General features: G+C 44.4%; 1 protein-coding gene across 3 annotated transcripts in view; it reads left to right on the top strand.

Moving 5' to 3' along the window:
• The first annotated feature begins 8517 nt into the window (after positions 1 to 8517).
• The window catches only part of LOC139530824 (choline/ethanolamine transporter flvcr2a-like), a 32023-nt gene continuing 13614 nt past the window's right edge, over positions 8518 to 26926 (top strand). For all 3 annotated transcript variants that reach the window (XM_071327555.1, XM_071327554.1, XM_071327553.1), the window contains exons 1-2: positions 8518 to 9500; positions 20346 to 20487. In XM_071327555.1, the coding sequence (XP_071183656.1) occupies positions 8904 to 9500; positions 20346 to 20487 (739 nt within the window). In that variant the 5' untranslated portion in view covers positions 8518 to 8903. The remainder of the gene's footprint in view (positions 9501 to 20345; positions 20488 to 26926) is intronic.

Raw genomic sequence — 26926 nt, 5'->3', positions numbered from 1 at the left:
CAGTAGTGGAGAGGGTAGAAAGTTTTAAGTTCCTCGGCGTACACATCACGGACAAACTGAAATGGTCCAACCACACAGACAGCGTGGTGAAGAAGGCGCAGCAGCGCCTCTTCAACCTCAGGAGGCTGAAGAAATTTGGCTTGTCAAATTTTACAGATGCACAATCGAGAGCATCCTGTCGGGCTGTATCACAGCCTGGTACGGCAACAGCTCCGCCCATAACCGTAAGGCTCTCCAGATGGTATTGAGTTCTGCACAACATATCATCGGGGGCAAACTACCTGCCCTCCAGGACACCTACACCACCCGATGTCACAGAAAGGCCATAAAGATCATCAAGGACAACAACCACCCGAGCCACTGTCTGTTCACCCCGCTACCATCCAGAAGGCGAGGTCAGTACAGGTGCATCAAAGCAGGGACCGAGAGACTGAAAAACAGCTTCTATCTCAAGGCCATCAGACTGTTAAACAGCCATCACTAACATTGAGTGGCTGCTGCCAACACACTGACTCAACTCCAGCCACTTTAATAATGGAAAAATGTATGTAATAAATGTATCACTAGCCACTTAAAACAATGCCACTTCATATAATGTTTACATACCCTACATTACTCATCTCATATGTATATACTGTACTCTATACCATCCACTGCATCTTGCCTATGCCGTTCTATACCATCACTCATTCATATATATTTTTTATGTACATATTCTTATTCATTCCTTTACACTTGTGTGTATAAGGTAATTGTTGTGAAATTGTTAGGTTAGATTACTCGTTGGATATTACTGCATTGTCGGAACTAGAAGCACAAGCATTTCGCTACACTCGCATTAACATCTGCTAACCATGTGTATGTGACAAATAACATTTGATATGATTTGATTTTGGCATCCTATAACGGTGACACCTTAAAAGTCACTGATCAGTAAGGTCGTTTTACTGTCAATGTTTGTCTGTGGAGATTGCATGGTGGTGTGCTTGATTTTATACACCTGTCAGCACCAGGTGTGGCTGAAATAGCCCAATCCACTAATTTAAAGGGGTGTCAACATACTTTTTATTTACACTGAGTGTACAAAACATCAGAAACAACTGCACTTTCCATGACATAGACTAACCAGGTGAATCCAGGTGAAAGCTATCATCCCTTATTGATTGTCCACCTACTTTTGGTAATGTAGTGTATATATACTGTATAGAACATTTTGCTAATTTATTAAAAAATAAACAACTGAAATATCACATTTGCATAAGTATTCAGACCCTTTACTCAGTACTTTGTTGAAGCCCCTTTGACAGCGATACAGCATTGAGTCTTCTTGGGTATGGCGCTACAACCTTGGCACACCTGTATTTGGGAAGTTTCTCCCATTATTCTCTGCAGATGCTCTCAAGCTCTGTCAGGTTAGATAGTTGCTGCACAGCTATAGTTGCTGCACAGCTATTTTCAGGTCTATCCAGAGATGTTCGATCGGGTTCAAGTCCGGGCTCTGGCTGGGCCACTCAAGGACATTCAGAGACTTGTCCCGAAGCCACTCCTGTGTTGTCTTGGCTGTGTGCTTACAGTCGTTGTCCTGTTGGAAGGTGAACCTTCGCCCCAGTCTGAAGTCCTGAACACTCTGGAGCTGATTTTCATCAAGGATCTCTCTGTACTTTGCTCCGTTCATTTTCCTCAAGCAAATCAAATCAAATTATATTTGTCAAATGCGCCGAATTAAACAGGTGTAGACCTTACCGTGAAATGCTTAGTTACAAGCCCTTAACCAACATTGCAGTTCAAGAAATAGAATTAAGAAAATATTTACTAAATAAACTGAAGTAAAAAAAAAAAAAAGTTCAACAATAAAATAACAATAACGAGGCTATATACAGGGGGTACCGGTACCGAGTCAATGTGAGGGGGTACAGTCGAGGTAATATGTACATGTACTGTAGTTAGGGGTAAAGTGACTATGCATTGATAATAAACAGCGAGTTGCAGCAGTGTAGCAGGGGGGGGGGGGGGGTCAATGTAAACAGTCCGGTGTGCCATTTGATTAATTGTTCAGCAATCTTATGCCTTGGGGGTAGAAGCTGTTAAGGAGCGTTTTGGATCTAGACTTGGCCCTCCCGTACCTCTTGCCATGCGGTAGCAGAGAGAACAGTCTATGAATTGGGTGACTGGAGTATTTGACCATTTTTGGGCCTTCCTCTGACACCTAGTATATATGTCCTAGATGGCAGGAAAATTGGCCCCAGTGATGCTTGACCCTCTGCAGCGCCTTCTGGTCAGATGCCGAACAGTTGCCATACCAGGTGGTGATGGAACCGGTCAGGATGCTCTCAATGGTGCAGCTATATAACTTTTTGAGGATTTAGGGACCTATGCCAAATCTTTTCAGTGTCCTGAGGGGGGAAATGTGTTGTCGTGCCCTCTTCCCGACTGTCTTGGTGTGTTTGGACCATGATAGTTCATTGGTGATGTGGACACCAAAGAACTTGAAACTCTCGCCCCGCTCCACTACAGCCCCGTCGATGTTAATGGGGGCCTGTTCAGCCCTCCTTTTCCTGTAGTCCACGATCATCTCCTTTGTCTTGCTCACAATGAGGGAGAGGTTGTTGTCCTGACACCACACTGCCAGGTCTCTGACCTGCTCCCTATAGGCTCTCTCATCGTTGTCGGTGATCAGGCCTACCACTATTGTGTCGTCAGCAAACTTAATGATGGCGTTGGAGTCATGTTTGGCCATGCAGTCGTTGGTGAACAGGGAGTACAGGAGGGGCGTAGCACGCACCCCTGAGCGGCCCCGCTGTTGAGGATCAGCGTGGCAGATGTGTTCTTGCCTACCCTTACCACCTGTGGCGGCCTGTCAGGTAGTACAGGATCCAGTTGCGGAAGGAGGTGTTTAGTCCCAGGGTCCTTAGCTTAGTGATGAGCTTTGTGGGCACTATGGTGTTGAACGCTGAGCTGTAGTCACTGAACAGCATTCTCACAAAGGTTTTCCTTTTGTCCAGGTGGGAAAGGGCAGTGCGGAGTGCGATTGAAATTGCATCATCTGTGGATCTGTTGGGGCGGTATGCGAATTGGAGTGGGTCTAGGGTTTCCGGGATGATGGTGTTGATGTGAGCCATGACCAGCCTTTCAAAGCGCTTCATGGCTACTGACAAGAGTGCTACGGGGCGGTAATCATTTGTGCAGGTTACCTTCGCCTTCTTGGGTACAGGGCTATGTGGTCTGCTTGAAACATGTTGGTTTTACAGACTCTGTCAGGGAGAGGTTAAAAATGTCAGTGAAGACACTTGCCAGTTGGTCTGCGCACACTTTGAGTACACGTCCTGGTAATCAGTCTGGCCCTGCGGATTTGTGATTGTTGAGCTGTTTAAAGATCTTGCACACACCGGCTACGGAGAGCGTGATCACCCAGTCGTCCGCAACAGTTGGTGCTCTCATGCATGCTTCAGTGTTGTTTGCCTCGAAGCAAGCATAAAAGGCATTTAGCTCGTCTGGTAGGCTCGCATCACTGGGCAGCTCACGGCTGGGTTTCCCTTTGTAGTCCGTAATAGTTTTCAAGCCCTGCTCCATCCGACGAGCATCAGAGCCGGTGTAGTAGGATTCAATCTTACTCCTGTATTGATGTTTTCCATGTTTGATGGTTTGTCTGAGGGCGTAGCGGGATTTCTTATAAGCGTCCGGATTAGTGTCCTGCTCCTTGAAAGTGGCATCTCTAGCCTTTAGCTCGGTGCGGATGTGGCCTGTAATCCATGGCTTCTGGTTGGGATATGTATGTACGATCACCGTGGTGACGGCTTCGTCGATGCACTTATTGATGAAGCTGGTGAGTGAGGTGCTATACTCCTCAATGGCATTGGATGAATCCCAGAACATATTCCAGTCTGTGCTTGCAAAACAGTCATGTAGCGTAGCATCTGCATCATCTGACCAATTTTTGCTTGTAAGCAAGAATCAGGAGGATAGAATTATGGTCAGATTTGCCAAATGGAGGGTGAGGGAGAGCTTTGTATGTGTCTCTGTGTGTGGAGTAAAGGTGGTCTAGATGTTTTCTTCCTCTGGTTACACGTGACATGCTGGTAGAAATCAGGTAAAACGGATTTGTTTGCCTGCATTAAAATCCATGGCCAATAGGAGCTCTGCTTCTGGATGAGCCATTTCTTGTTTGCTAATGGCCTTATACTGCTCGTTGAGTGCAGTCTTAGTGCCAGCATTTGTTTGGTAAATAGACAGCTATGAATAATATAGATGAGAAGTCTCTTAGTAGATAGTGTGGTCTACAGCTTATCATAAGGTACTCTACCTCAGACGAGCAATGCCTCAAGATTTCTTTAATATTAGACATCGAGCACCAGCGATTATTGACAAATAGACACACACTCCCGCCCCTCGTCTTACCAGATGTAGCTGCTCTGTCCTGCCGATGCACGGAAAACCCAGCCAACTCCATATTATCCGTGTCGTCGTTCAGCCACGACTCTGTGAAACATAAGATATTACAGTTTTCAATGTCCCGATGATAGGATAGTCTTAATCGTAGATCGTCCAGTGTATTTTCCAATGATTGCACGTTGACCAATAGTACAGATGGTAGTGGAGGTTTATTCACTCTTCTCTGAATTCTCACAACGCAACACAACCCGATATCCTTCCCCCTTTTCTCCATCTTTTCTTCACGTGAATGACAGGGATTTGGGCCTGGTCTCAAGAAAGCAGTATATCCTTTGCGTCGGACTCATTAAATAAAAAATCTTTGTCTAGTTCAAGGTGAGTAATCGCTGTTCTGATGTCCAGAAGCTCTTTTCGGTCATGCGAGACGGTAGCAGCAACATTATGTACAAAATAAGTCACAAACGAGGCAAAAAAAACTAACAAAATAGCACAGTTGGTTAGGAGCCCTTAAAATGTCAGCCATCCCCTCTGACGCCATTACTACTAATCCTTGCCTTTTGGCAATCCTGACTAGTCTCCCAGTCCCTGCCGATGAAAAACATCCCCACAGCATGATGCTGCCACCACCATGCTTCACCATAGGGATGGTGTCAGGTTTCCTCCAGACTTGACGCTGGCATTCAGGCCAAAGAGTTCCATCTTGGTTTCATCAGACCAGATAATCTTGTTTCTCATGGTCTGAGAGTCTTTAGGTGACTTTTGGCAAACTCCTAGCGGGCTGTCATGTGCCTTTTACCAAGAGTGGCTTCCGTCTGGCCACACTACCATAAAGGCCTGGTTGGTGGAGTGCTGCAGAGATGGTTGTTCTTCTGGAAGGTTCTCCCATCTCCACAGAGGAACTCTGAAGCTCTGTCAAAGTGAACATCGCATTCTTGGTCACCTCCCTGACCAAGGCCCTTATCCCCCGATTGTTCAGTTTGGCCGGGCGGACAGCCCTAGGAAGAGTCTTGGTGGTTCCAAACTTCTTCCATTTAAGAATGATGAAGGCCACTATGTTCTTGGGGACCTTCAATGCTGCAGACATTTTATTGTACCCTTCCCCAGATGTGTGCCTCGACACAATCCTGTCTCGGAGCTCTATGGACAATTCCTTCGACCACATGGCTTGGTTTTTGCTCTGACATGCACTGTGAACTGTGGAACCTTATATAGACAGGTGTGTGCCTTTCCAAATCATGTCCAATCAATTGAATTTACCACAGGTGGACTCCAATCAAGTTGTAGATACAGCTCAAGGATGATCAATTGAAACAGGAGTAGAAAGGGTCTGAATACTTATTACATTTGCAAACATTTCAGAAAAACTGTTTTTGCTTTGTCATTATGGGGCATTGTGTGTAGATTGATGAGGAAAACATTTATTTAATCAATTTTAGAATAAGACAAAATGTGGAAAAAGGGAAGGGGTCTGAATGCTTTCCGAATGCACTGTATATGGAGTACACAGTGCAATGAAATGCTTACTAGCATGTACCTATTGACAATGCAACAACAATCGAAAAAGTAAGTAGCTAAGTGAATTAAAAGAGTAATAAAAATAAAAGCTCAATGAAATAATTTCACCAATTGATTAATGGGCAGTTTTTTTTACCAAATAGTTGTGAGATAGCTATAAATCAGTCGTTCTGCCCCTGAACAAGGCAGTTAACCCACTGTTCCTAGGCCGTCATTGTAAATAAGAATTTGTTCTTAACTGACTTGCCTAGTTAAATAAAGGTTAAATAAAATAAAATAAAAAAGATAGCCTGTATGGAAATAACAGACATGAGCTAAGCATGTTTACCTGTAGAATGGAATAGGTTATAAGACCTATTAATTAATTTAATTTTGTCAGTTCTACCTCAACATTTCTAATTTTAAACAGGGTTAATGTCACGCCCTGGCCATAGAGAGCCCTTGTTTCTCTATGGTGTAGTAGGTCAGGGCGTGACTAGGGGGTATTCTAGTTTATCATTTCTATGTTGTGTTCTAGTTTATAGTTTCTATGTTGGTGTTTTGTATGATTCCCAATTAGAGGCAGCCGGTAATCGTTGTCTCTAATTGGGGATCATATTTAAGTAGCTATTTTTCCCACCTGTGTTTGTGGGATATTGTTTTGTGTTTGTACATGTGCACCACGTAGTCACGTTTAGTTGTTCGTTTATTGATATATTTTTGTTTTGTTTAAGTTTCTCTTTGTATTAAATATGTGGAACTCAACATCCGCTGCGCGTTGGTCCCGTTCATATAATGTTGTAGTAAAGTTCAGCTTCAGTCCACAGGTCGGCACTGTGTCACTGTCAGGAGATATGTGCTTCAAGTCAGAAGAACATTCTCTCATCTCTTCGGTCTTAACTAGCTAGCCAGACAGTAGCTACCAATGTGGATAGCCAGCCAAACTAGCTACAGAAACTAAACCCATCAAATACACTTGGTGGAAATAAACCTATTTCCTAATATCATGACTTATATCCAGTGGCGATTTTAGCATGCAAATCTGGTGGGGCAAAAAATAAATAAAAATGGAACGCATGCCAGCAAAGCCACTACACAACACAACACTAAACAATAAATGAATTGCACTACAACGGTGACAAATGGTGCCCACAAACTGTTAGGGCCTACATAAAGCTGTCCCAACAGCAGTCCCAACATCTTACCACTGCTACACCTGGCTATCAGCGGAGCCTTGTCTGGCAGCAAAACACAAAAAAATATAGCTGATATAGCTGACTTGCTTAAACAAATGTGGTTCTACTGACAATTGAGATGTACAAACTATGGCATAAGGGGACGACAAGCGGCTAAGAGGCAATCCGTAATTTCGATTAAGACAATGAGCGAGCTAGGACGGACGTAATGTTCGTCAATATAACTATTTGTTTAGCACTTTTGAAATGTACAGCAACATAATTCAGAACATGGGCCGTTGTTACAGTGCTCTCCCTGTACACCAAGTTAGAACTGTAGGCTAAACAAAGTGGGCATATAAGCAGACAATGAAAGCTCTTACAATATTTGATAATTACATTTCTCTAAAACAGGTTATTGAGTGACAGAACACTGAGCCAATCACGACGCAACGCTTCATATTTTCTGCTGGCTTGCCCGACCACAACAGAAAGCACTGAGCTAGGCTGAAACACATATATTACTCAAGAAAAAAAAGAGACCATGTTTGTATGTGGCTTTATTAACTCAATGATATATATTATTTGTACATTGTTTGCAAACTGTTGTGACACTTATTAATGCCAAAATAACATGCAAAACAGGCAAGCCTGTTTTCGCAAAAAATGTGGGGCTCTGCCCCACTTGCCCTGAATGACAAGTCACGACTGCTTATATCAACATCCTTAGCTTGCCCATTCACTAAATATACTGTTCATTAACTCTGACTGACAGCCAATATCTTAAGGATGCTGAGTACTAACACTAGCTAATTATCATTAGCCAACCCTTATGCTGAGGGAGACTAGCTTGTTAGCTACCACCAACCCTGCACAAACATGTGGCTAACTCTGCTGCCTCTGCTGCCTCTCCACCCCATTCACTGTTGCCTCAACCTGCTCGTCTTTTTGCCACTCCTTTGGAATACATTTTGAATATCCATAATTGCTCTGTGCTATGCTGCAGATTGATTGAGTGACAGACATTTTGCTGAGTGATGACATTGACATCTAACCGGTGCTGTAGGGGTGGGGGAAGGGTCAAGGGACATGAGCGGTCCACTGGTAAAATTAGTAGGTAAAACGTTTTATTTTATACTGCATAGGACAAGTGATGTGTGTGTGTTTTTTTTTACCACCAAAAGGTTCAGGGCTTGATCAAAAACATCTGGGCTGAAGCCCTTCAAGCCCAGGCCTAATGACGCCACTGTAATTGTGTACAATGTTTGTTTATTAATTAATTGTCACATTTAGCAATAAACATGTTGTAAGAAGCAATATGGGTCATTAAATGCTAATTAAAATTTGTTCTGTCAGTCACGTCGTGTACGGAAGTTTTTCTTGTCATTGGTTCAACTTCCATCAGGGTGGAGATAGAGTTTGGACATCACGTGGTGTTATAATAAGCCGATTGGAATTTCTCTCAGAGCAAAAGCACTATCACGGACGTATTCGGGACATTCTTATGTTAAGAAACATAGGCTTGTATGTATGATTCCCCATTTCAAGTTTTGGAACTTTGTATCATTATATAATAAGAGATGATATTTAACATTAGCCTACATTATACCCTGGTTTACTATTTGGCTTGCAGTTGTCTGCTTTTTAATAGCTAGTTAGAACATATTGCTCACCGAGCATTTTGGCGTTAGTTGCACATTTAAAAAGTTTAGATGTGTTGCGCGTTAGCCAACACTGCATGCTCATTTTGAATAACACATAGACCTAGGTGTTTAAGTTGCAGTTTCTGTAGACTAAACTAACAGTGCGCGTAGGTACCCAAGGGTACCCAACAACTTTGTCATTATGGACGACAACCCTGACTTTGATAACAAAGAAATGAAAGAGGAGAAAAATGGTCTGGATCTGAGGAAAACGAACCCTTCCAAATCCGTGGACATGGAGGAACAAATTGAATGTACGAGCATCTCGAATGAGAACCAGGACAATAGGCCTTCAACTACCACGCGTTTATACAAAAGGAGATGGGTGATGGTGTTCCTTTTCAGCTGTTACTCCCTGTGCAACGCATTTCAATGGATCCAATATGGAATAATCAACAATATTTTTATGAAATTCTACAATGTGGACTCTTTTACCATTGACTGGATGTCAATGGTCTATATGTTGACCTATATTCCTTTTATATGGCCTGTCTCCTGGCTTTTGGACAAAAAGGGACTGCGGCTCATAGCACTGATGGCCACCGCTATTAATTGCCTTGGGACATGGATCAAGGTGGCCAGCGTCAGGTCAAACTTATTTTGGGTGACGATGCTCGGACAGTTTGCAAGTTCTCTATCCCAGGTCTTCATCCTTGGCATGCCCTCCCGCCTGGCATCGGTTTGGTTTGGGTCCGAAGAGGTGTCCACCGCCTGTTCCATCGGCGTTTTTGGGAATCAGGTGAGTTTATCCCACCTCACGCAAAGGTACCCTATTAAGTTAAAAAGAGTTGCGATTTATTTTGTTTCTAATTCGCTTAAGATATTGATTGACTGATCAAAATAAAGAGTGCACATAAATGTGGTGTTTTGAAAAAGGTCGGTCTTAGAGGAGAGTTATTATTTGACATCTTAGATGATGAATGAATAATGAATAAGAACATCTCAATGTCTTAAACTGGACAGTTCATTGGCTCAGATGACATATAGGCCTACAGTATGGCATGTATGACCAATGGCCATCAAGAGAGTGTCCTTACTTTTTGTGGTATTTTAGATGTAAAAGTTGTTTATAAAAATTATAATACATTGAAAGTGGTTAACATGTTATGATTTAGCCCAGAGCAATCCATATGCATTCACACATGGATCTAGGCTACTGTAATTCTGCAATGGACGCATTGAGAGCATATTGAGCATGCATCCTCTTTTAATATTAAAGTTCTGACACGGTAAACACAATCTGAACCTGAAAGTATCTACAACCTCTCTTAGGGCGAGATTTGTCTTATTTCCTCCCTCAAAACACCCAATTAATCAAATTATAGATTGGGTAGTTGACTTCTAAATGCAATAGGTAATATGTATAATTACACTACTGCAATATGCCTGTATTCAGTATCCAACTATGTTGAAGTCAAACCTTAAACTGGAGGCCATTTGGGACTTACAATGCTGAGGCAAATGATGAAAGTCAAATCAATTTATTGGGGATTATGAAAGAATGTTCATAATACCTTTTGAGCTGCATATTATTCTCCGTTAGAGGTTAATATTGCTGGTCCTGTGGACTCACTAATCCAGGCGTATAGTGAGTTACATGCATAGTGACAAGCATGTCCTACAAACTGATCTGAGATGATTTTCATAGGCAGCTTCACATCCACTGCTCCAATAAAGTAGCTTTCCAACCAACCGCAGGCATTTTGTTCTTTGTGAGCCTCTTTGCTGGATTATCTCTTTTCAGAGCTCACTTTTGTATGGATAAAAAAAAAAAATCTGCTTTAGCCTACTTTTATGACTAAAGTAGCCCCGTGATTAAGTGTTTGAGTTGATAACAATGAAATACTTAACATGCTGTTTGAGCTTAGTTACCAGTATAGCTTTGTGCTCAAATAATAATATTAAATATTTATTTTTTGAAGTGTGTGTGTGTAATGTGCTGAGTAGGGTGGGGAGTTTTTCTTCTGCAAGTTCAACTCTACATCTTTCCAACCCCCTATCTTCCTACCTATCCAATCAGTCTCCTTGGGATGTAGCCCTTTCTGTATAGATGATCTCTTTGAATATGTATACTTTATAAAAACAATTCAGCTCTCAGGTTTAAAATGTTTCAGATAGACACTGACATTACAGGTTATACCCTAATACTAACCTGAAAATTGCAACATACAAATCTTGAAACTCCATGAGAAGACATCATGTCAAACCATTTCAACATTTTTGTGTGTAACTTTTTCTAAAATTGTAGCACATTTCAATATGTCATCACCATAACTGTCAAATACACAACATTGAGCATCTCTATTGCTGAATGATGGATAATAATTTTCAGAAGTATTTCTGTTATGTTTTCTAATACAACTCAATGGATCTTCCACGATTGGCTAGGTTTCTTGAGAATTCTGTCACTAGAGCAATTTATGGAATTCAAAGAAAAACTCAGAAATGTGAAAATATAAAGGTAAGTAAGGGGAAATGACATGGTACAATTCCACCATCTTCTGCCAGTACAGTGTATGCAGCTGTACAGTAGGCTACACTTAATCACACACTTAATGCATTAATGCAGCTACTTTTCTACAGGTATGTTAAATCGTCACTCTTTTAAAAATCCTTTATGTAATGTATCCACCACGTGCATTTACGAGGAAATATTTACAACTAACTAATATAACAACTAACCAGGTAGAAGTGGTTTGGTGAACACGCACGTGATGAGTAACTTTGCCTAGTGTTGAGTAACTTTGCCTGAGACCAGAAAAATGTAATTAGCTTCTCAAGATAAATTGCCTATAGGCTTTGGCTTAGCAGGCTAAGATGTCTTTCTGGTGTACAGAACACCAGGTTCGAATCCCTAGGCTACCTGGCTAAAATGCTTCCTCGCTAGCCTAACTCATGGGCAACGATGTGCCAGGCCAGCTAGTCAACATTAGCATACTACATCTAGCTACATGTTGAACTTCCATCCTCTCAGGCCAGGGGCACAATGTATGGATTTATGGTTGGATCAGAATCACTGTTATAATCATTGGCTAGAACAGAGAATTACAGAAAACCACATGTTCAAACCACAGCTGAGCTCATTCAGTTTAACTCAATGCTGATTGGCTATTATAAAAAAATATATCAAGGGAGGCCAAATACCATCTTGTTTTCTTGTATTCAATGCTACGGGCAGAAATAATGTCATACTATTTTTGACTAGACAGCATCATTGTCACGGCCGTCGTCGGAAGGAGACAAAGGTGCAGCGTGGTGAGCGTACATTTTCTTTTATTTTTGTAAATGTCGCCAACAAAACAAGAAACGAAGAAACAACCGTGAAGCTTAACAGGGCTATAGTGCCACTAACAAAGATAACTAACCACAAACACCAAAGGGAAAAAGGCTGCCTAAGTATGATTCCCAATCAGAGACAACGATAGACAGCTGTCCCTGATTGAGAACCATACCCGGCCAAAACATAGAAATACAAAACATAGAAATAAAGAAACTAGAATGCCCACCCTAGTCACACCCTGGCCTAACCAAAATAGAGAATAAAAGTCTCTCTATGCCCAGGGCGTGACAGTACCCGCCACCCCCCCCACAGAAAGTGCGGACTCCGGCCGCAAAACCTGACTCTATATGGGAGGGTCCGGGTGGGCATCTATTCACGGTGGCGGCTCCGGTGCGGGACGTAGACCCCGCTCCACCTCTGGCTCCCCCCACTTTGATGGCGCCTCTGGGGACCGTCGCTGGAGGCTCCGAACTGCGGGCCGTCGCTGGAGGCTCCGGACTGGGGGCCGTCGTTGGAAGCTCCGGACTGGAGAACGTCGCTGGAGGCTTCGTGCCATGGATCGTTGCTGGAGGCTTCGTGCCATGGATCGTCGCTGGAGGCTTCGTGCCATGGATCGTCACTGGAGGCTTCGTGCCATGGATCGTCACTGGAGGCTTTGTGCCATGGATCGTCACTGGAGGCTTTGTGCCATGGATCGTCACTGGAGGCTTCGTGCCATGGAACATCACTGGAGGCTTCGTGCCATGGATCATCACTGGAAGTCTGGAGAGCAGAGCTGGCACAACCCGTCTTTGCTGGATGCTCACCCTAGCCCGGCAACTTGCGGGGCGTTGGCACAGGACGTACTGGTCTGTGGACACGCACCGGAGACACAGTGCGCAGAGCCGGCGCAGGATATCCTGGACCGAAGAGACACACTGGAGGCCAGATGCGCTGAGCCGGCACCATCCGTCCTGGCTGGATGCCCACTCTAGCCCGGCCGATGCGGGGAGGAATATAGCGCACCGGGCTATGAGTGTGCACTGGAGACATACTGTGCAGAGCCGCATAACATGGGCCCTGACTAGTCACACTCTCCCCACGGTAAGCACGAGGAGTTGGCTCAGGTCTCCAACCTGACTCCGCCAATCTCCTCGTGTGCCCCCCAAAAAATGTTTTGGGAGTGGCTTCTCGGGCTTACGTGCTAGCCGTGTCCCCTCGTAATGCTGGGCCCCCTTTCTACCGGCCTCTGCCTTCCTAGCTGCTTCCACCTGTTCCCATGGAAGGCGATCCATTCCGGCCAGGATCTCCTCCCACGTCCAGGATCCTTTGCCGTCCAGGATGTCCTCCCATGTCCAGTCCTCCTTACCACGCTGCTTGGTCCATTTGTGGTGGGTAGTTCTGTCACGGCCGTCGTCGGAAGGAGACCAAGGTGCAGCGTGGTAAGCGTACATTTTATTTTATTTTTGTAAATGTCGCCAACAAAACAAGAAATGAAGAAACAACCGTGAAGCTTAACAGGGCTATAATGCCACTAACAAAGATAACTACCCACAAACACCAAAGGGAAAAAAGACTGCCTAAGTATGATTCCCAATCAGAGACAACGATAGACAGCTGTCCCTGATTGAGAACCATACCCGGCCAAAACAAAGAAATACAAAACATAGAAATAAAGAAACTAGAATGCCCACCCTAGTCACACCCTAGTCACACCCTGGCCTAACCAAAATAGAGAATAAAAGCCTCTCTATGGCCAGGGCGTGACAATCATAGATACGCTACACATACTGAGACAGAGGGGCGCTGTTTTGTTTGCTCGGATGCTTTCCCCGGTGAGATACATTCAGCCTCTTGTGAATTGAAGGACCTTTATGAAACACAGAGAGACGAAAGATTTTAAAAAATGTATATATTTTTTAAATTATTTTTTATTTGTAAATTATTTTGGGAAGACTTGGCATCCATGCCATTTTCTGTTTACCCTTTACAATTTTAATTTTGAATGTCTGTTTTCAGTTTCCAAATCTCAGTTAATCATTTTTAAATTTTATTTAAATGTTCATTGTGGTATGAATCATTTACACGGATGTTTGTCCTGTATATTGTGCTGTTTGTGCCGTGTTATGTTGAGGATTGTGTTGCCACATTGCCGCACAAGGGTTGTATGATGTCTTAGTTCAGGCATCTCTGGCAGTCTGTTTAATATCTATAAAACCCAGCAATTAAGATGTTTTTAACTGGTGCTCAGTTCAGAGGGGATCCTCATTTCTGGTCTGTGAAAGACATTAGGAGCCCATCCCGTGAACAATATATTAATGACATTAACTTCTCAGAAATCGAATTGTATATGGAGGCTATTTGTTTACCTGAGGTCAAAACATTGCATTATTTTGAAACATGAAAGGAAACCTTTGTCTTGATGCGTGGAGGTCTCTGGGTTTCTCTTTCTGCACTAGCAGGTGCTGTGACAGAAGTTCACAACCATTTTACTCATGCTGCCGAACTGGACATATGGAAGTCTCTTCAGGCCCACATCTCTGGCCATTCCTGAAAAGAAACTACATTTAGTGACTGTCACGATTGTCCAAGGGAGAGAAAGCGGACCAAGGCGCAGCGTGTGAAAAATACATCTTCTCTTTATTTAGGAGATGAACCAACGAAGCAAAACAACAAATAGACGACCGTGAAGCTATAACCGAACAAAATGCAAACATGCAACCTAGACACAGACACAGACCTAGACAATGACCCAACAAAAACATGATGCCTATGGCTGCCTAAAATATGGCTCCCAATCAGAGACAAATGAACGACATCTGTCTCTGATTGAGAACCACTCAGGCAACCATAGACATACCTAGAAACATTCACTCAACCATAGACATACCTAGAAACATTCACACAACACAAACCCATACACTAAACCCAACACCCCCTTTTCCATATAACCACCCGAAACGAGACAAAACACAAACATTCCCCATCTCACACCCTGACCTAACTAAAATAATAAAGAAAACAAAGATAACTAAGGCCAGGGTGTGACAGTGACATTTTCACAAGTGACCTGACCTCATAACTTCTAGCATCATGTTTTCACTGGATCATGAAATGACACTCACACTGCAGCATCCAATAAAAAACAGGGTTTGGATCTGCTTTTGTTGTCAAGGTTTCATGGTCAACTTTATTATACATATTATGAGCCAATTTTGTCAGTACATGCTCTACCATTTGAGGTCAGGGTACCACGGAGTCATTGGCTAATAACAAAGATTGAAAATAAACTGGCTGAGGTTTGAGTTTATGCTCTGTTGAGGTAATGCTCAAGACAGATGATGTAATGTGATCTGGCATTAGAAGACCCTATTTATGCCACGAACACTGAGGCTATGCCCAATAACTGAAATCAAATACTTTTTTATTTGTCACATGGGCCAAATACAACAGGTGTAGACTTTGAGTTTATTTTATTTTACAGGGACAGTGCACATTAATCAACGTTTCAGTAAAAGTGCTGGTTTTAGCCAGTCCGGCTAACTTTCAATCGCAGTGCCTGGGCAGGTTATTAAAAACAATTACAATACCAATATGGATAAACAATGAGCAGTGAGTGCCTCCCGAGTGGCGCAGCGGTCTAAGTCACTGCATTGCATTGCTAGAGGCATCACTACAGGTCCGGGTTTGATCCTGGGCTGTGTCGCAGCAGGCCGAGACCGGGAGACGCATGAGGCGGCGCACAATTGGCCCAGCGTCGTCCGGGTTAGGGGAGGGTTAGGCCGGCCGGGATGTCCTTGTCCCATCGCGATCTGCGACTCCTGCGGCGGGTCGTTTGGCCAGTTGGACGGTGTTTCCTCCGGCACATTGGTGTGGCTGGCTTCCTGGTTAATCAAGCAGTGTGTCAAGAAGCAGTGCAGCTTGGCAGGGTTGTGTTTCAGAGGACGCATGGCTCTAGACCTTTGCCTCTCCCGAGTCAGTATGGGAGTTGCAGCGATTAGATAAGACTGTAACTACCAATTGGATTTCACGAAAATGGGGAGAAAAAGGGGTAAAAATAAATAAATAAATAAATGGTACTATGATCAGTAAGCACATGCAGAGCAATATAGGACAAGCAACAAGTAGCATGCAGTAATGATAACAAAATAAAATTCATAAAAGCAACAAAGTGTTTCCACACTTCAGAAGCTACAGACAACTTTAACGTGAAATGCTTACTTACAAGCCCTTTCCCAACAATGCAGAGTTAAATAACATAACAAGGCTATATACAAGGAGTACCGGTATCGAGTCAATGTGCAGGGTACTCTGACCTAACTGCTGGATATCACAAGGTCATATGAGGAGCAGGTGCATCTTTTCTTAAGGTCTATTGTATAATATTTGGATCGTGTATGTTCATTCAACACTGGTGAGCTGGCTGGGCAGATCATGTAGTACAGTGGTTCCCAAACTGTGGGGCGCGCCCCCTAGGGGAAGCATGAGGGGCTGGTATAGGGGGAGTGGGGGTCCCCCCCCCAAATTATTATTAATCTTTTTTTCAAAGAACTTTAAACTTAAACTTACTCTTGAAAGCTGTAATAGTATAATGCACAAGGTGCAATTTCAAAATTGGGCAGTGTATCATCAGTTCCTCTTGTCATGTTAGTCATTGCATACCTTAGAGAGCTACTTATAACTTGTCAGAAATGTCCAGATCAACCAGCCCATGTCAGAGTTTTTTTTGCCAATGGATATTGTTGTATTTTTTCCCCATTCAAATATCACATGGCAAAATGTATAGAATTGCAAGAAAATGTGCTTTAAAACCGCAAAATCCTCTTTGCACCCTGTGACAAAAGGTGTAGAATTGCAGTAAATAAGCTTTAAGCCTGCAAAATTCTCTCTACCAACAAGAGGCATGAACAGTTTGTGTCATGAACAGTGCTTGTGTATATAGAAATAGACGTGTGCGTGGGGGGCAGTGAAAAAGTTTGGCAGCCCCTGATGTAGTACAGTAAAAACATAGAAGGCCTAGTATAAGCGTAGGGTACTATGAGTCTCACATGGTCAAGAACGTAAATATAAGTTTGCATCATCTCCACTGTTGTTTAAGTCCAAGTCCCTGACATAAGAGCTTGAGTGTGACTTCAGCATGTGGCAGGGGGGGTATTAGTGATTTGTATTTGACATTTGTATCTTATAGTTATTGAGAAATAATTGATTGAAGTTGGAATATTTGTGACATTATAGCCTTACCCAAGCCTCCTTTAAGACTTCATAATGTTTAATCTGTAGGTGCTACAAAGCAAAAGTTGGAGTCATATGAAGCTTTACCGCTCGCTCTGTAATATGAGTAGTATTTTGATTTCAATAACATGCATTAATTTATGAATATAGACAAAATATAAACATACATATTGAAAATATTAATGTTTTGATTTGGCACATTTTTCAATATTTTGTTAAACATAATATACTCTATGGGCATATCAAAGTTCCTGAGTGGGATTTTTGCCAGTTTAACAGTTATGGCCCATTTTATACAGAGAAATTGGCATAATAGGCAATGCACCCAAACACAGCCTTCTTTTTACTTGTATCATTGCACATCCTGCAGATTACCAACAGAGGGCAACCATTTTGAATCAATTTTCACGTTAACTTTGTTGGTAATGCTTACAAATTGGATCATAACTTTAATAGTAGAAGAGATCCCACACTGAAACTTTGATATCTTCGATATATATTGAGTATATTTGCCAAATCTACAATTTTCTATATTAATGTTTATATTTTTCAATATTCATAAATGTATGATTATAATACTACTCATGTTACAGAGCGAGTGGTAAAGCTTCATATGACTCCAACTTTTGCTTTGTAACCAACAGATGAAACATTTTGGACTCTTAAAGGAGGCCTAAAGGAGGCGCTTTTCATTACAGGTAGAATCTCAAAGTAGCTTTAAAAATCAAATAAACCAAATACAATTTAGCAAAACAAATGTAAGGGATCTGGCAGTTTTTGGGCGATGGTCTTCCACAGCTTTAGGTGATAGGCAGTTCAGAAAGGTAGTATCTTAAGAGGAGGGAGCATAGATGGTACAGTCAGTCAGGGAGGTAGAGACACCTAATAGATAGGCCCCGGAGCTCTTCACCGTGCACCTCGTTGTCTTTTCAAAAGTCACAGCTGCTCCTCCATAGGTAGGCTGGATTGTCCACTACTAAAATGTAGCACCCACCTGGGTGATCCTTCAGCGACTGTCAAAGCGCCAGTAAGACCACCACAAATCAGCAAAGGTCTGCATCCCCTCACAACGCAGAACACTTCCCTGGTGCAGGGGGCCAAAAAGCTGATGCTGTTGATCTGGTGTTGCTCCATTATTCAAATCATATTAGCTAGCTGGCTAGCTAGCTAGCCAAGCCAAATATAAACTGACTTGCCATAATCAAGGCCAAAATATCACAAATATTCCAGCTTCAATTAATTATTTCTCAATTATGCTTTAAAATACAAATGTCAAATATATGTCAACAATCCCTCCTCCAAAGCATGCTTCTATGGATTACATTTAGTGAGAAAAAAAATCATGGTCTTTTTTGGTTCTAGTTCTGTGTTTACAATAGCCCATGCATTTACTGACACTCTAACAACTGTCAAGCAGTATGCCAATGTTGTTAGTGGTTCATTAACATACAGTTGAAGTCGGAAGTTTACATACACAGGTTGGAGTCATGAAAACTCGCTTTTCAACCACACCACAAATTTCTTGTTAACTAACTATAGTTTTGGCAAGTCGTTTAGGACATCTACTTTGTGCATGACACAAGTAATTTTTCCAACAATTGTTTACAGACAGATTATTTCACTTATAATTCACTGTATCACAATTCCAGTGGGTCAGAAGTGTACATACACTAAGTTAACTGTGCCTTTAAACAGCTTGGAAAATTCCAGAAAATGATGTCATGGCTTTAGAAGCTTTAATTTGAGTCAATTGGAGGTGTACCTGTGGATGTATTTCAAGGCCTACCTTCAAACTCAGTGCCTCTTTGCTTGACATCATGGGAAAATCAAAAGAAATCAGCCAGGACCTCAGAAAAAAATTGTAGACTTACACAAGTCTAGTTCATCCTTGGGAGCAATTTCCAAATGCCTGAAGGTACCACGTTCATCTGTACCAACAATAGTACCCAAGTATAAACACCGTGGGACCAGGCATCCATCATACCGCTCAGGAAGGAGACGCGTTCTGTCTTCTAGAGATGAACGTACTTTGGTGTGAAAAGTGCAAATCAATCCCAAAACAACAGCAAAGGACATTGTGAAGATGCTGGAGGAAACAGGTACAGAAGTATCTATATCCACAGTAAAACGAGTCCTATATCGACATAACCTGAAAGGCCGCTCAGCAAGGCAGAAGCCACTGCTCCAAAACCTCCATAAAAAAACAAACTACGGTTTGCAACTGCACATGGGGACAAAGATCGTACTTTTTGGAGAAATGTGCTCTGGTCTGATGAAACAAAAATAGAACTGTTTGGCCATAATGACCATTGTTATGTTTGGAGGAAAAAGGGGGAGGCTTGCAAGCTGAAGAACACCATCCCAACCGTGAAGCACGGGGGTGGCAGCATCATGTTGTGGGGGTGCTTTGCTGCAGGAGGGACTAGTGCACTTCACAAAATAGATGGGATCATGAGGGAGTAAAATGATGTGGATATATTGAAGCAACATCTCAAGACCTCAGTCAGGAAGTTAAAGCTTGGTTGCAAATGGGACTTCCAAATGGACAATGACCCCAAGCATACTTCCAAAGTTGTGGCAAAATGGCTTAAGGACAACAAAGTCAAGGTATTGGAGTGGCCATCACAAAGCCCTGACCTCAATCCTATAGAAAATGTGTGGGCAGACCTGAAAAAGTGTGTGCGAGCAAGGAGGCCTACAAACCTGACTCAGTTACACCAGCTCTGTCAGGAGGAATAGGCCAAAATTCACCCAACTTATTGTGGGAAGCTTGTGGAAGGCTACCTGAAGCGTTTGACCCAGGTTAAACAGTTTAAAGGCAATGCTACCAAATACTAATTGAGTGTATTCAACTGTAGGACTGTTTAAACGCCTCACTTAACATTTTAGTGTGTATATTTGTTTTTTGATATGCAAAGCAGGGAAGCACTGGAAGTTATTTTAAATATGTCATATGTGTTTTCTTTTATGCCTCAAATCAAATTTTTTGTGCCTTGGTTATGATCCCTTTTTCCAAGCTTTGTTTTATATGTATGTAGGTGTGAGGGGAGGAGTCATTGAATGATCATGTATTTTTGTCTCCCTCACTCACAGTTGGGCATTGCCATTGGCTTCCTGGTGCCACCCATCCTCGTGCCAAATGTTGACAATATAGAAGAGCTGGCATACCACATCAGCATCATGTTCTACATCACTGCTGGAGTGGCCACCATGATCTTCATCCTCGTGGTCTTCAGTAAGTCCTGAGGGAAAATGGACAGTCTTATACACAGTACATCCTGTGGCTAACACATAGAGTTGGCCAGTAGAGTAACTCCTTCCTAAACTCATCCAAATTATAACGTATAACTCTTTCAGTCATTATGAACCTTGAGGTGTTGAATTCATTATAATGTCAACATGAGGGGCCAGTATTACCTCTCCCCTAACATTGTCGATGTCACAACAACTCATAGTTAACTCTCGGTAGAGGACAAATAGAGCCTCAGTTCATAACCTTGTGCCGAAGAGATGTGGTTTCTGACTTGCTTCATTGTAAGATTATTTAAACGGGGACACATAGCTCTGCTATGGCAGTTGGAATACAATTACATTGCACCATTGCATCTCTGAGGCTTACCATTGGGTCTGCAGTTCTGTAGTCTTCTGTCCTGGATATCTATTTGTCCCTGGCTGTCATGTTCTCCAGGCAGTGTTGGTGGATAGGTCAGCAGTCTTAGGGATTAGTGTGTGTTGAGATGTGCTCTGAACAGACCACCTAACGTCTCTTCACTCACTCGCTGTGGCAGGGCTGCAATCGCTGTAATTGACCGAGATCCCTTTAGTTGTGATATTAAAACGGAGTAGGGACGTTGAGCGGTATTATATAGAATCATTCCTTTGCCCCCCCCCCCCCCCCCTAGTATCTGTTTAATGACTGACACTTTCTCAGAGTGATGACATGGTAGGATAGATAGAGAAGTATTCACATGAGTCACATGAACTTCAGTAACCTATGTTCATGACTTCTGCAATTACCCTCAGTTAAAACTGCTGAACTGCCTTTTTAAAGTAGTTTTGTTTCATCACACAAACCAGGTCATCTCACTTCTGTTTTGGGGCCTCCCATGTTTTGTTGAAAGAGGCACATTGGGCAAGCTTAGACATGGAACCTGGCCTTAGAAGAAGAACAGGGATTCACTGCCTGACCTGCCATTTTTTATCTTTTCTTGACTATTGGGAAATAAAACTCTCCTCCGGTGTCAGCAGACAGTATTGAGTAGCGACTTAACGAATTGATCAAACTGGAGGAGAGATCAGGGGATAAGACAAGGCCCTTTCTATCTCCCCAGACTGCTCTGTGGGAAAACATAAGCATGTTTACAGCCTGTAGCCCTCTAGTTCTGGATCAGTAAACCAGATAATCTTCCAAGAAAATTCAGAGACAACCTATGCCTCTCTTGGCACGGTCCGCTGGATCCAACCCATGGCAACTTCACCCTGATCACATAATTAACCCGGCCACACCCTCTGCCCCCCCCCCCCCCCCAACATGCCAACATTCAGGTTACTGACAATCCCCGTGGAGAATCTTTTGCTGCACTTTCACACTCAACCAAATGAAACTGGAGCCAGGGGGGAGGATGTGAGCAGATACTGTAGAGATCACACACATGTTCACAGCTAAGTGGTTGATCTCACCTCAAACTGTTACTATATTTATCTTGTGACTCTGTATTCAAGATTTCTTTATTCTGAGAACAAAGCTGATACATAATGTATGTTCAGTCTGTAAGTCTTAAAAAAACAGGAATCTGTTTCTCAAAGGCGCTGAGAGATATTTGATGTCAGTTATCAATTGTGCTTGTATAAAGGTGTGGTTAATCAAACAGGTAAGGTAGGTTACAGTGTGCTGATATGGTGGCTGTATTGTATGTGTCACCCATCTGTGGTTAGGACTCACTGTGAGCTGGATGCTGTAAGATGCAGTAGCTCATACCTATTGAAGCCCTCTGTTAGCTGAGTCCTGTAAGATATCTGATATCTATTGAAGCCCTCTGTTTGCTCAGTCCTGTAAGATATCTGATATCTATTGAAGCCCTCTCTTAGCCTGGTGCTGTAAGATATTTGAATCCTATTGAAGCCCTCTGTTAGCTGGGTGCTATAAGGTATCTGAGGCCTATTGAAGCCCTCTGTTAGCTGAGTCCTGTAAGATATCTGATACCTATTGAAGCCCTCTGTTAGCCTGGTGCTGTAAGATATCTGATACCTATTGAAGCCCTCTGTTAGTTGAGTCCTGTAAGATATATGATACCTATTGAAGCCCTCTGTTAGCTGAGTCCTGTAAGATATCTGATACCTATTGAAGCCCTCTGTTAGTTGAGTCCTGTAAGATATATGATACCTATTGAAGCCCTCTGTTAGCCTGGTGCTGTAAGATATCTGATACCTATTGAAGCCCTCTGTTAGCTGAGTCCTGTAAGATATATGATACCTATTGAAGCCCTCTGTTAGCCTGGTGCTGTAAGATATCTGATATATATTGAAGCCCTCTGTTAGCTGAGTCCTGTAAGATATCTGATACCTATTGAAGCCCTCTGTTAGCTGAGTCCTGTAAGATATCTGATACCTATTGAAGCCCTCTGTTAGCTGGGTGCTGTAAGATATCTGATATCTATTGAAGCCCTCTGTTAGCTGAGTCCTGTAAGATATATGATACCTATTGAAGCCCTCTGTTAGCCTGGTGCTGTAAGATATCTGATATCTATTGAAGCCCTCTGTTTGCTCAGTCCTGTAAGATATCTGATATCTATTGAAGCCCTCTGTTAGCCTGGTGCTCTACAGATAGGTGGAGTAGAGGCTAGTTGGTGTGTGGGTCTACTCTATGAACTCCTGCCCCAGTGAGCTGATCTCTCCTCCACTTCTCAGACTGAATGTTGGAGCTGATCTCTCCTCCTGTCACGTTCCTGACCTATTTCTGTTAGTTTGTTGTATGTGTTAGTTGGTCAGGACGTGAGTTTGGGTGGGCATTCTATGTTGTCTGTTTCTATGTTGGTTTAAGGGTTGCCTGGTATGGCTCTCAATTAGAGGCAGGTGTTTGGCGTTCCTCTAATTGAGAGTCATATTTAGGTAGGTTGTTTCACAGTGTTCGTTGTGGGTGGTTGTCTCCTGTGTCTGTGTATATGTTTGCACCATACGGGACTGTTTGCGGTTTGTTCGTTTTATGTAGTCTGTTCCTGTTCATTGCGTTCTTCACGTTATATGTAAGTTCGTCGTTCAGGTCTGTCTGCATCGTTTATTTGTTTTGTTTGTTTATGCAAGTTTAGTTTGTTTTTTTGTCGTGTTCAATAAATCATGTCATTTCACTGCGCTGCGCCTTGGTTCGATCACTACTCCTCCTCTTCGGATGAAGAGGAGGAGGACTACCGTTACAGAACCACCCACCAATCCAGAACCAAGCAGCGTAATGTCGAGCAACGGGAAAGTATACAGGACTTGTGGAGTTGGGAGCAAGTATTTAACGGAGAAGGACCATGGGCTAAAGTGAATCACTGTCCATGGGAACAGCTGGAGGCAGTTCGGAGAGCGGAGGAAAAGAGAGAGAGGAACCGGCGTTATGAGGGGAGGCGTCTTGCACGGAAGCCCGAAAAGCCCGTGAGTAACACCCAAAAATTTCTTGGGGGGTGGCTAAGAGGTAGTGGGCCAAGGGCAGGTAGGAGACCTGCAGCCCACTTCTCAGGCTAACCGTGGAGAGCGGGAGTACGGGCAGACACCGTGTTACGCAGTAGAGCGCAGGGTGTCTCCTGTACGTGTGCATAGCCCGGTGCGGGTTATTCCACCTCCCCGCACTGGTAGGGCTAGATTGGGCATTGAGCCAGGTGTCATGAGGCCGGCTCAACGCGTCTGGTCTCCAGTGCGTCTCCTCGGGCCGGCATACATGGCACCTGCCTTACGCATGGTTTCCCCGGTTCGCCTACATAGCCCGGTGCGGGTTATTCCACCTCCCCGCACTGGTCGGGCGACCGGGAGCATTCAACCAGGTAAGGTTGGGCAGGCTCAATGCTCAAGAGAGCCAGTACGCCTGCACGGTCCGGTAGGTATTTCCGGCGCTACCTCCCCGCCCCAGCCCAGTACCACCAGTGCCTACACTACGCACCAGGTTTCCAGTGCGTCTCCAGAGCCCTGTTCCTCCTCCACACACTTTTCCTATGGTGCGTGTATCCAGTTCGGTGCCTCCAGTTCCGACAACACGCACTAAGCCTCCTGTGCGTCTCCAGAGTCCTGTACACACTGTTCCTTCTCCCCGCACTCGCCCTGAGGTGCGTGCCCTTAGCCCGGTACCACCAGTGCCGGTACCACGCACCAGGCCTATAGTGCGCTTTGAGAGGTCAGTGTGCCCTGTCCCTGCTCCCCGCACTAGGCTTGAAGTGCGTGTCTCCAGTCCGGTGCCTCCAGTTCCGGCACCACGTACCAGGCCTACAGTGCGTCTCAGCCGGCCAGAGTCTGCCGTCTGCCCAATGGCGCCTGAACTGTCCGTCTGCCAAGCGCCGCATGAACTGCCCGTCTGCCATGAGCCTTCAAAGCCGCCCGTCTGCCATGAGCCTGCAAAGCCGCCCGTCTGCCATGAGCCTACAGAGCCTTCCGCCAGACAGGAGCCGCTAGAGCCTTCCGCCAGACAGGAGCCGCTAGAGCCTTCCGCCAGACAGGAGCAGCCAAAGCCTTCCGCTAGACAGGATCAGTCTGAGCCATCCGTCTCCGCAGCGCCATCTGAGCCATCCGTCTCCCCAGCGCCGTCTGAGCCATCCGTCTCCTCAGCGCCGTCTGAGCCATCCGTCTCCTCAGCGCCGTCTGAGCCATCCGTCTCCCCAGCGCCGTCTGAGCCATCCGTCTCCCCAGCGCCGTCTGAGCCATCCGTCTCCCCAGCGCCGTCTGAGCCATCCGTCTCCCCAGCGCCGTCTGAGCCATCCGTCTCCCCAGCGCCGTCTGAGCCATCCGTCTGTCCCGAGCCATTAGAGCCGCCCGTCTGTCCCGAGCCGTCAGAGCCGTTAGTCAGTCAGGAGCCGCTAGAGCCATTCGTCAGTCAGGATCTGCCAGAGCCGCCAACCAGACAGGATCTGCCAGAGCCGCCAACCAGACAGGATCTGCCAGAGCCGCCAACCAGACAGGATCTGCCAGAGCCGCCAACCAGACAGGATCTGCCAGAGCCGCCAGCCAGACAGGATCTGCCAGAGCCGTCAGCGAGCCATGACCGTCCAGAGCCGTCAGCGAGCCATGACCGTCCAGAGCCGTCAGCGAGCCATGAGCGTCCAGAGCCGTCAGCCTGCCATGAGCGTCCAGAGCCGTCAGTCAGCCATGAGCTGCCCCTCAGCCAGAAGCGGCTAGTAATCCAGAACTGCCCCTCAGTCCAGAGCTGTCTCTCTGTCCGGAGCTGCCCTTCAGTCCGGAGTTGCCCCTCTATCCTAAGCTACCTCTTTATCCTAAGCTACCTCTTTATCCTGAGCTACCTCTCTATCCTGAGCTATCCCTCTGTCCTGAGCTATTTCTCTGTCCTGAGCTACCTTATCCCGGAGCTGTCCTTCATCTTGGTGTTGCCCCTTAAATTAGGTGGGGGAAATAAGAGGGTGGTCATGATAAGGGGTAAACGTAAGCTGGGATTGACTATGGTGGGGTGGGGACCTCGTCCAGAGCCTGAGCCACCACCGTGGTCAGATGCCCACCCGGACCCTCCCCTAGACTTTCTGCTGGTGCGCCCGGAGTTCGCACCTTAAGGGGGGGGTTATGTCACGTTCCTGACCTATTTCTGTTAGTTTGTTGTATGTGTTAGTTGGTCAGGACGTGAGTTTGGGTGGGCATTCTATGTTGTCTGTTTCTATGTTGGTTTAAGGGTTGCCTGGTATGGCTCTCAATTAGAGGCAGGTGTTTGGCGTTCCTCTAATTGAGAGTCATATTTAGGTAGGTTGTTTCACAGTGTTCGTTGTGGGTGGTTGTCTCCTGTGTCTGTGTATATGTTTGCACCATACGGGACTGTTTGCGGTTTGTTCGTTTTATGTAGTCTGTTCCTGTTCATTGCGTTCTTCACATTATATGTAAGTTCGTCGTTCAGGTCTGTCTGCATCGTTTATTTGTTTTGTTTGTTTATGCAAGTTTAGTTTGTTTTTTTGTCGTGTTCAATAAATCATGTCATTTCACTACGCTGCGCCTTGGTTCGATCACTACTCCTCCTCTTCGAATGAAGAGGAGGAGGACTACCGTTACACCTCCACTTCTCAGACTGAATGTTCGAGCTGATCTCTCCTCCACTTCTCAGACTGAACGTTGGAGCTGATCTCTCCTCCACTTCTCAGACTGAATGTTGGAGCTGATCTCTCTTCCACTTCTCAGACTGAATGTTGGAGCTGATCTCTCCTCCACTTCTCAGACTGAACGTTGGAGCTGATCTCTCCTCCACTTCTCAGACTGAATGTTGGAGCTGATCTCTCCTCCACTTCTCAGACTGAACGTTGGAGCTGATCTCTCCTCCACTTCTCAGACTGAACGTTGGAGCTGATCTCTCCTCCACTTCTCAGACTGAACGTTGGAGCTGATCTCTCCTCCACTTCTCAGACTGAATGTTGGAGCTGATCTCTCCTCCATTTCTCAGACTGAATGTTGGAGCTGATCTCTCCTCCACTTCTCAGACTGAATGTTGGAGCTGA

This window comes from Salvelinus alpinus, chromosome 9 (genome assembly GCF_045679555.1).
Source record: "Salvelinus alpinus chromosome 9, SLU_Salpinus.1, whole genome shotgun sequence".
Taxonomy (NCBI): domain Eukaryota; kingdom Metazoa; phylum Chordata; class Actinopteri; order Salmoniformes; family Salmonidae; genus Salvelinus; species Salvelinus alpinus.
This window is presented reverse-complemented; position numbering and strand designations above follow the sequence as displayed.